General features: G+C 44.9%; 1 protein-coding gene across 1 annotated transcript; it reads right to left on the reverse strand.

The window, feature by feature from the left end:
* Window positions 1-1993: 1993 nt before the first annotated feature.
* Window positions 1994-9997, reverse strand: LOC115560963 (alpha-aspartyl dipeptidase). Its single transcript, XM_030380661.1, has 8 exons — window positions 9693-9997; window positions 9485-9570; window positions 9075-9149; window positions 8034-8113; window positions 3003-3095; window positions 2520-2579; window positions 2256-2338; window positions 1994-2133 (listed from the first exon to the last, which is right to left on the reverse strand). The coding sequence occupies exons 1-8, from the start codon at window positions 9788-9790 to the stop codon at window positions 2028-2030; spliced, it is 681 nt and encodes a 226-aa protein (XP_030236521.1). The 5' UTR covers window positions 9791-9997; the 3' UTR covers window positions 1994-2027.
* Between the last annotated feature and the right edge of the window lie 1199 nt (window positions 9998-11196).

An 11196-nucleotide genomic window follows, 5' to 3' on the forward strand; every position in this document is an offset into this window, starting at 1 on the left:
TTGGACATAAATTCGCTAGACTGGATATGTGTTGCAGATATCTGCAATTCAGTTTCGCCTAGTCAAAACTAACATTTCGGATATCCGCAACTACATTCCTCCTATCCACAATTGTCATTTCAGATATCCACAAAGACATTCCTCCTAGGAGAAATGACGTCATTTTCGCCATTCATGTCTATGGGGTTTCTCATTGCAGATATCTACAATTCAGTTGCGGATATCCACTTTGTGAATTACGGATATCTGCAACTGAATTGTAGATATCTGTAATTCCAGTTTGAGATATCTATAATTTGATTCTGACTAGTCATAATTCCAGTTCAAGATATCTTTAATTCACCTCAATTCAAGTTATCTACCTGTCCCTTTTCAGATATCTTAAATTAAGTTTGTACTAGGTGAAATGACGTTGTAGATATCTCTAACTGGAGTTACGACTAGTCAAAATGACGTTGTAGATATCTCAAACTGGAGTTAGGGATAGTCATAATTTAATTGTAGATATCTATTATCAAGTTATAGATATCTTGAAAAGAATTTTGATAAGAGATGTCTAAAATTGTAGATATCTCTAATTTTCATTCCGCCTAGTCAAAATCTAATTACAGATATCTTGAATTTGAGTTTTGACTGGGCAAAATGATGTTACAGATATCTTGAATGAAAATTCCAACTATTCAAAATGTAATTACGACTAGTCAGAAAGAAGTTGTTGATATCTACAATGTTAATTCCGGATAGTCAAACTTAGTTAATAAATGACAATTTGGCTTGCCATATACCGCAGACCCAGACCTTGTACTGAAGGGAAATTCAAATTGAGCGGAAGTACTTAGGCGGGTGGAGCCAGGCTATATACAAGGTATATCACGACCATAATGGGAAGGTACCGCCCACTGCTAGAGCCTCCCTCTGAACAGCAACGGTTAAATATCTGCCTGCATTGAGAGGGAACCAGGGTTCTCATTGCATGGAAATATGGTAGTATGTAACCTTGCATGTGGCCTAAGGTGGAAACATAATAGTATGTTACCTAAGGAAGAAACGTGCTAGTATGTTACCTAAGGCAGATCTACTGGATCCTGCTGCTGTGTGGGGAAGAGGCAATAATACGATTCCCTTGAGAACGGGACCTTTATTCCTATTTGATTTACATTTCAGGGTCATCAGGGTGGTGTTGTTAGATTAGCTTTGACTAACTTTGGGGTGGTATTAGCCAACAATGTGCCATAACATGCAGGGGTTTGTAGATGCTTAGTAGTTTTCAATAATGGTATTAAGTATGATTATATATGTTACGTTTTTTTATGTATTGGTACTAATGGCTCTTGGTACATTTTTTTAGTTGTGATTTAATCATTTCTCCATAACAACTTTGAATGTGTGTGTGCGTGCGTATGTGGAGATATTCAATAATTTATACAATGATTTTAGCATGTGGAGAATACAAATAATTGATGGAATGGTTTTAGCATCGATTTGCCCATATTGGGTACACATTCATACCATGGATTTAAAATAAGTGATTATTAAAACATTGACTACAAATAAAAGTACAAAATCTAATCTGTAAACAAACTCAAGTTTTCACCCATGTGACCCGTGACCCCCCCTCCAGGAGGTCAGGGGGGCAAGGAGACAGTAGAGCGATGCCCATCATGTCATAATCCAGTTTAAAGCACATACCCTCCTGCCTCTCCAAGAGTCTTAACAGAACCAGACCCCTCACTGACCACCTTGGTTGCTATAGCATCACTTTTTTGTCCTTTTCTATCAGAGCGTCACAAGGCAAACTATTTTTATGATGCAATGTTTTCTTGCACGTTGGGCTCCAAATGATTATTAATCATGACCGAGATGATTTCACCTTTGAACTCTAATAAACCTATTTGTTTAATCACATGTCTCTAGTGTTCTTCTACTGCTGATCTTATCAGATCTGATTTTGACTCCAGAGCCTTATCAGCAACATGGAGGAGGAGAGAGAGGGTGTGCTGAGAGACCTTTATTTACACACAATCACATTAACGACCAAAGCTGGCCGAAACAAGATCTCTGATTGGTTGGTGTTCATCAGTCAACAGGAAGCTGAGATCACTTCCTGTGTTATACTCCACAGTCGGCTTTCCTCTGAAACACAGACACAGTTCCCATATATACATATATACACACATGTATGTATGTACGTACATATACTGTACGTATTTGTATTTATGCATGTGTGTTTATATAGCCTAACTGGCGTGTATCACCTGGTAAAGAGGCGGGCCTCAGAGCCTCCCAGTAGAGTCGCTTGGTTCCCCTCCACCATCAGAACACAGCCCTCCCTCAGAGCCTGCAAAACACACTCACTGGGGACCGCACTTCATAGAGAGGTCTCACTGGAACAAACACTCACTGAGGACCATACTGCATCTAGAGATCTTCACTGGAATGTCTATTACTCACATTACTGTTATTAATTAACCATTATTAATGATGTATATTGATCGAAAGAATGAGAACAACACTCTCACCAGTACAGGGGGCGTGTCAGGTTCCTCATGGTACTGCAGAATCCTCTGCTCTCTGGTCTCCTACACACACACACACTGACAGGTTACATTGATATTGTGTGTGGTGGCTATGTGTTAGCTGACCCCTGTGTGTGTTTGAGTGAGTGTGTGTGAGCGAGCTTAATCCTGTGTGTGTGTGTGTGTTGTGTGTGCGAGCTGACCCTGTGTGTGTGTGTGTGTGTGTGTGTGTGTGCGTGCGTGCTGACCCCCCCAGTGTGTGTGTTTGTGTGTGTGTGTGCGCGAGCTGTGTATGTGTTTGTGTGTGTGAGCTGACCCTGTGTGTGTGTGTGTGCGTGCTGACCCCCCCTCCCCCCCCCAGTGTGCGTGTTTGTGTGTGTGCATGCGCAGTTACCCCCATGTGTGTGTGTTCGTGCGTGCGAGGTAACCCCCATGTGTGAGCTGACCTGTGTGTGTGTGTGTGTGTGTGTGTGCGCGCAAGCTGACCCCCATGTGGGTGCTGCGAGGGTGGGTTGTGGTGCTGATGCTGATAGTCGATACGTTGGTCCCAGCACTGGACCCCATGTAGGGAATGCCGTCCTGTAGACACACAGATATATCACCATAAATATATCACACATAGATCTATCACCATAGATACATCACACATAAATCTATCACACAAATCTATTATACATAGATCCATCCCCATAGAGCAATCACAATAGAGGGATCACCAATAGGTCTATCGTACATAGATCTATCAACCATAGGTCTATCATAAATAGATACATCAGCATAGATCTATCACCCATAGCTCTAAGATACATAGATATAAACACAAACACACGTTCGTCCCAGCACTGGAACGCCCTCCTATAAATGTAGAATACATTTATCATATCCACAGATATATCATATTAGAAACACGTTGGTACCAACACTGGACCCTGTAAAGTAATGCGATAGATACTTGTTCGGATGCTCAACTCAGGTTTATTAACTGCCGTGTGTCTCGCTCACATCGGCTAACCTCCCGTATATCCCCTAGTATATGCGCAAGCACATTAACTACCGTATATGACAAGTATGTGCGCTAGCACATTAACTACCGTATATGACATCTCCCCCTTTTTAAAGTGTTACGTCAATAAAATCACAGGAACAGTTTAACTGAAAATGCCTATTCACACAGGTCATAGCATAAACCAAGATTAACTTAAATGGAGACATTTCAACATACACAGGTCTCTTTCCCCTCAACCAACAGATAAACCTAATCAACAGATAAACATGTACAACTTTCTTTTTTTTTTTTCTTTCTTTTTTTTCACAAATCAACAGTATCACATTAATGTCAATACAACCTTTCTTCTCTTTTTTTTTTTCAAAAGGGCATATGATCTGCACTTATTTACAGGTCAAGCCTGTCTATCTGCTTGCACACCCGTCCCGATCTGGTCACAGTCTGACCGGGCAGAGGGGTTGTGGTTGTAGCCACACCCTGACTCACAGGAACGGTCTCTGACATGGTGGCACCGTCAGAGTGTGTGTCTGTCCCTGTGACGTCCCTGTGCGCTGCTTGGATGGGCTGGGGAACTGGCCCTGGTTGGAGGTGGCGGCGGTTCCGCCGCAGCTCCGCTCCATGCTGCGTCCTGATGACGAAGGATCTCGGGGTGGTGCTCTCGCTTGAGATCACCGCTGGCAAAGACCATGACTTTTCATGGTCCAACTTGGAGAATACAACATCTCCTGGTTGCAGGGCAGGTAAGGGCCTGGCTCCATGACGGCGGTTGAAGTAGTGAGCCTGTTTAGCCTTTTCCCTTCCGTCCCTCTCCTTCACAGCTGTCCTGCTAGGCCATTTGGGTAGGAGATTCTTCTCCAGAGTGATGAGTGTGGTTCTGATTTTCCTCCCCATCAACAGCTCGGCTGGACTGAAGCCTGTGGTGGAGCACGGAGTGGACCTATAGCTCATCAGAGCCATCACAGGATCTTCTTGCTTGAGAATTTTCTTTGCCGTCTGTACAGCTCTCTCTCCGTGCCCATTGCCCTGTGGATGGTGAGGGCTGGATGTGCAGTGCTTGAAGTCGAGCTGCCTCGCGCACTCGCTGAACTCTGCACTTGAAAACTGGGGTCCATTATCACTCACCACCTCATCTGGAATGCCAAACCTGGCGAAGACCGCTTTCATTCTTTGAATTACCTGTGCACTCGTTGTCGAGGGTAAGTGCAGTATCTCTAGGAACCTGGAGTAACAATCTGAGATTACCAGGTAGTTGTGGTGGTTGTGCTCACAAAGGTCCATTGCAATTCTCTTCCAGGGTCGCTCTGGAAGCGGTGTGGAGATGAGAGGTTCCTTTTGATGTGTTCTTCTCAGTTCACAGCACACCTGACATGACGTCACAAGCATGCTTATCTCCGTGGAGAGTCTGGGCCACCACACAGATGAGCACGCTCTCTCCCTACATTTGACTAGGTGCTGGTGCCCTTCGTGAATCTTCTGAAGGATCTCACCTCTCATTGACTTTGGCACGACAATCCTGCTTCCTCTGAGGACCAGGCCATTGTGTTCTGATAGCTCTGACTTCACTTGGACGTACTCTCTTGCATCCATGGGCACATTGCTTAAGTGTTCAGGCCATCCTTTCTTTATGAGTTTCACAACCGACAGCAGTTCGGCATTGGCTGCTGTCGCCGTTCTGATTTCATCCATCTTGCTTGATGATGCAGGGATCCCCTCTACTACACTATCCACGTAGCATGCCACGTCAGAGTGTGTGTCTGTCTCTGCACACATGCTGGCCAGTGGACTGCGTGACAGGGTGTCCGCGATGACCAGAGTTTTCCCTGGCGCATATTCTGCCACTGGATTGAATCTCATGAGCCTCATGAGAAGATGCTGACATCTTAAAGGTGCATTGTCTAGACTGTGGCTGTTAATGAGAGGCACTAGCGGTTTGTGATCAGTGATGAGCTTGAACTGCTCCAGTCCATTGAGGTATCTGTCAAACTTCTCGCATGCCCACACACCGGCCAGGCATTCCTTCTCTATCTGGGCGTAGCGTGTTTCTGCCTCAGTGAGCCGTCTGGAGCAATATGCCACAGGTTTCCACTGCTCCCCGTGGAGCTGAAGGAGCACACCCCCCAATCCATAACTACTTGCATCTGCTGACACAGCCGTGGGCTTGTTCAAGTCATAGAAAACAAGTACTGGTGCAGTTGACAACAGCTCCTTGATGTGTTCAAAAGCAGTTTGTTGTGTGTGGCTCCATGTCCATGAATTCTTGTCCCTCAAGAGCTCGTACAGCGGCTGTCCTACGGTAGAGAGTCTGGGGATGTATCTTCCAAGATAATTTACCATTCCCAGTATCCTTCTCAATTCTTGCACGTCTGCTGGTGGTGACAGCTGCCTTATAGCTTTCACTTTGTCTGGGTCAGGCCGGATCCCGGACCGGTCAATGAGATGTCCAAGGAACCGCAGCTGACTCTGCCTGATGGAGCACTTCTCACGGTTGAGCTTCAGACCAGCTGTCACAATGCGCTGCATTACCTTCTCCAGGCGACCGTTGTGCTGCTCTTGTGTGGTCCCATAGACCAGAATGTCGTCCATGAAGACTTCAACACCCTCCAGCCCCTGCAGGGTCTCCATCATCTTCCTCTGAAAGATTTCTGGTGCGCTCGTGATTCCAAAAGGTAGCCGCTTGAAGTTGAATCTGCCAAATGGTGTAATAAAGGTAGTGAGCTTACAGCTGTCTGGGTGCAGCGGTATCTGGAAGAACCCACTGGCGGCATTGAGCGAAGAGAAGACAGTGGCCCCACTCAGCTTTTCTGTAATCTCATCAGTAGTAGGCAGGATATACTGTTCTCTTTTCACTGCCTCATTCAGCCTCTTGAGATCAACACATATGCAGGCTTTACCTGTGCTCTTCAAGACTGGCACCATGGGTGCACACCAGTCCGTGGGCTGTGTCACCCTGTCGATGATGCCATTTCCCTCCATCCTCTTGAGCTCTTCCTTTACCTTTTGCAGCATAGGGAGAGGCACGCGTCGTGCTGTGTATACAGCATATGGCTGAGCATTGTCTTTCAGCAGTATTCTCACTGGTTCAGTCCTTAAAGTCCCATGCGTGCCATATGACTGTGGATGTTCCCTGTTGCACACCGTTTCATTCACTCTCCTCACTAGATCAATTTTCACAGACAGCGGCCTGCTGAGTAGGTTGTTGACCGTACGTACGCGGATGACATATGCTGTGAGTGGGTGAGTCTTTCCTTTGTAGGTCACAGTGCTCTGGAACTGTCCTATGCACTGCAGCTCGCCCCTGGGCTGTCCAGTGGCATCTCTGCAGGCTGCAGTGCTCTTTTGGGCATGAGTGAGTGGTAGGTCTCCTCGCAGATGACGTTAACATCAGCCCCTTTGTCGATTTTGAAGTCAACTGGTGTAGAGCCCACCAGTAACTCGACGGCCCATTGCTCTGGCGACCCGTCTGCTTTACTCACAGCCCCAAGAAAGTGTGACTGCTGCTCTGTTTGTTCTGTAACCTCACTCACTGCCTGCCTGCGCCTACACACTCTACTCTAATGTCCAACTTTGTTACATGTACTGCATGTGGAATTTCGAGCCGGGCAATTTTCATCTTTACTGTGCCACGCTTTCCCACACAGTCCACATTGCCCTTTATTTCCCCCTTTTGGCTTACCGTAGTGATTGGGGTATTTGCTGCGCTCGTGAGTGACTTCTTGTGTCACCCCCGTTGTCTCTCCTTGCATGCTGACTTGAGAAGCAACTTCTTCCGACTGCCTGACTGTCTCTATAGTCAGCGCTAGTGTTAAGTCCTTTGTCAGCTGCAATTTCCGTGGGACATCTTTGTCGAGTATTCCAACTACGATTCGGTCGCGGATATTCTCATCTCTGTTCCCGCCGAATTCGCAATGTTCTGCCAGTTCATACAAAGCCCTGATAAAAGTTTCAGCTTTTTCTCCTGGTCTTTGCACGCGCAGATGGAAACATGCACGTTCGTGTATTACATTCCTTCTTGGCACAAAGTAATCATCGAACTTTCCAAGCACCCTCACATAATCATCTCTATGTGCATTATCTTCGAAGTTACGAACGGAAGATGTTCTCCGACTCGCTTCCCATAGCGTATATCAGACTGCTAACCTGCACAGCACCATCTTCCTTGTCCAGCTTGGTTGCGATTCTGAATCTCACAAAACGCTGCTTCCACTCCGGCCACTCTCCTGGCCTATCGAAGGAAAAGTTTGTCGGAGGGGGGAACTTAGGCATGACTTCGTTTTCGCTTCTGACACCATGTAAAGTGATGCGATAGATACTTGTTCGGATGCTCAACTCAGGTTTATTAACTGCCGTGTGTCTCGCTCACATCGGCTAACCTCCCGTATATCCCCTAGTATATGCGCAAGCACATTAACTACCGTATATGACAAGTATGTGCGCAAGCACATTAACTACCGTATATGACAGACCCCATGTGGGGGTTAATGTGTGGTTGTGGGTGTGTGTGTTTGTGTGACCTCTAGAACTCTCCTCCTGATGTCAGCCAGCAGCTGGTTGTCATAGAGACACTTGAGCAGTCGGAAGGTGTTCCCTCCTCCTGGAATACAACAGAGCAGTTAGTGCTCTGCCCTGGGAATAGAAGCCCTAGCCCTGCAGTGTTAGTGCCTTACTCTACCTATTGAGTAACAGGGAAGATAACCTCCAACCATAAAGTGTTAGTGCCTTGCTCTACCTACTGAGCTACACAGGGAATATAACATCTTACCATGTAGTGCTAGTGTAGTGATCACTATACCAAACTGGAAAATGGGCACAACTGAACATAGAAATGTAGCGTTACAATCTAAGCATTGTTGGTGTATGTGAGAGCCAATGGAATACCTTTGGAGAAGTAACAACTGCCACTGGAGAGACATTTCTCTATTCAGGCAACCCAAAAGGAGAAGACCCCCACACACACGGGGTAGGACTACTCTTTACAAAAGGTGCAGTTAAAAGCCTCATTGAATGGGAACCAATTTCAGAACGGGTCATCACAGCCAGGTTTACATCAAAAGGTCGCAATATCACATTCATCCAATGCTACGCTCCCACCAACAATGCTGTTTATGAAGAAAAAGAGACCTTTTACCAACAACTACAGGCTGTCTTCAAGAGGACTCCCAAAAGAGACATCAATATTGTAATGGGAGATCTGAAGGCCAAAATTGGAGAGGATAACAACGACTGGAGAGGAACAATGGGGACTGAAGGACTGTGGCAGATGAATGAGGATTGGCTGCTCTTTGCCAGCTTCTGTGCCCTCAATTATCTAGTGATCGGAGGCAAGTTAGGCCAGGTAGACCTAAATCCAACTGGAGGCAGTCCACGCTTGATGAACTGACCAAGACGGGGACCTCCTGGCAAGAAGCAAAGACCATCGCGCAGAGGAGAGTGAGGTGGGGATCCATGATGGAGCCCCTATTCTCCCAAGAGGGCCAAAAGACTAAGAAGAAGAAGATGGAGTGCTAGTGTCTTGCTCTGACTAAGTGTTTGTGTGTAATGTGTGTGTGTGAGACCTATAAAGATGGCCTCTGCTGTCCTCACAGCCTCTCGAGGATCCTCTGCGTCATGGATGCTATCCAGCTCATAACCTGAAAGATCAGAGGTCAAAGGTCCGAGATCACAGGTCAGAGGTCAGATGTTACAGGTCAGAGATCACAGGTCAGAGATCACAGGTTGGAGGTCATATATTACAACAGGCTGCTTTGGAATAAACATGAGAGTAATCAAATCCATCACCAGCAATGTTATAAGTGTAAAATACAATATCCGATACTATCAGGCAGCTCATTAAAAAAACACTTTAAGAGCAAATTAGCTGAAGTTAGAAATGTGCCTCATGGTCCACAGAGCAGTAGGTCAGTTGACATGTTGTCCTGAACGCACCACATGGTCCACAGAGCAGTAGGTCAGTTGACATACTCACCCAGGCTGTTGAACTTGGTCCTTGCTAGGCAGGCGTATCCGTCTCTGTCGTGGAGCGCGTACGGTACGAAGAGCACTCTCTTCAGCCTGGAGACGGAAGGACGGACAGACCGGTCACACAGGCTCTATCCACGCCTCCAGCTCTAGATGAGCTGCAAGTGTTCTCTCTACAGACTCTATCCTTTCTATAAGACAAGAAACAGTCTTACCTCCCGAAGAAGGTGGAGATGTGGGCCTGGCAGTGGTCCAGGTACCCCCCGCCGTGCAATGTGGAGTTAGACACCAGCAGCAGACGCCTCTTTTCCATGTGAGTTCAGAAGATACTCGCTCTACCTTCAGTCCTTCATCAGATGGCCCGTCCACAGACTCTCTATCTTGTGAATCTGCTGACGGCAGCTTGTGGCTGGGCGATAATAAACCATATTTATTATGGGCCCATATTAAAACATTTCAACCTTATCACCTACTCATCAATGATTATCTATGGCGTTAATAATAAGAAGAATTGTAAGAGCAACAATGTGAGAGCATAAATAAATTGAGATATGCTAAAATGAATAGTTAATATATTCGTATGGTAACACGCAGTTCAATAACCTTGGAGCCTGGCAGGGCTCCAAGGTTATTGCCTTTAGACCTCTAAAACTTTGTTCACAATACAGTCTCCTGCCACCTGCAGTCTTTCTTCCTGGGAAATAACCCTGAAATATAACTGAGCCGCTTTACTTTTAGTACTATTTAGGAGACACTGACTTTACCTTACATGGCTTCAATTCGATAATTTATTAATGTATGCATATTTTATTACTTTATGCTGTTGATTAAATGCATACTTTCTCCATAATTAGAATATTTCTTTGTACACTGTATTTTGTGTTTATGTTGCTAGCTATGTTTTTCCTATTGCATTAGCTATGAGATCTAGATTTTCTGGCTTGAGCTAAGCAATTGTAATGGTCCTGGATCAGTAAAGTAATTTGTCACTGTATCTAAATCTGGAAGATCAATAAAGCACTTACTATGTGTATCTATATCTATCAGGTAAAACCGCCCAATCTGGCAACACTACTAAAACTGTGTTTCTGAAGAAAGTTTAAATGATATCGAGATTCCGTTTAGATATTATTGAAGTGTGTAGATTTGTTAAATGGTTTGAACGAAAATAAACGTTTCACAATTTTATTTAGTTACGTCTTAAAGATCCCATGGCATGAAAATGTCACTTTATGAGGTTTTCTAACATTAATTTGAGTTCCCCTAGCCTAGTGGTTCTCAAACCTTTTCGGTCATCCCCCACTTTGGACAAGTGAGAAATTTCAAACCCCATCGCCCCAACACAATGCTAATGAAATACGCCAAGCTTAACATTTTCAGATTTATTGAAGTAATATCAAGCAACATCATGTTGTATCTAAATTATAACTCAATAACATCAAATAGTTAGTAGTGTGTAGTAATAATAAATAATAATAATACATTTTATTTATAACGCACTATATAAATTCAATGATCTCAAAGTGCTACAATGCACATTAAAAGAAAAGAGAAAAATGCAAAAAAAATAAAATAAAATAAATAGCACATTAGCAAAAGGCTTTTCTAAAAAGATGGGTTTTTAGGCCTTTTTTTAATGAATCCACAGTCTGTGGGGCCCTTAGATGGTCAGGGAGAGCATTCCACAGACTGGTTGCAGCTGAGCAGAAGGCACGCTCG

The sequence above is a fragment of the Gadus morhua genome, chromosome 16 (assembly GCF_902167405.1).
Source record: "Gadus morhua chromosome 16, gadMor3.0, whole genome shotgun sequence".
NCBI classification, from domain to species: Eukaryota; Metazoa; Chordata; class Actinopteri; order Gadiformes; family Gadidae; genus Gadus; species Gadus morhua.

Excerpts from the sequence above, each read along its gene's own strand:
- LOC115560963 (XM_030380661.1), bottom strand. The coding sequence starts at position 9,790 with ATGGAAAAGAGGCGTCTGCTGCTGGTGTCTAACTCCACATTGCACGGC. Across the intron at positions 2,580-3,002 it reads CTCGCAGCACCCACATGGGG|GAGACCAGAGAGCAGAGGAT; the intron begins GTCAGCTTGCGC and ends GTGTGTGTGTAG. Across the intron at positions 2,134-2,255 it reads GAGGCCCGCCTCTTTACCAG|AGGAAAGCCGACTGTGGAGT; the intron begins GTGATACACGCC and ends TCTGTGTTTCAG.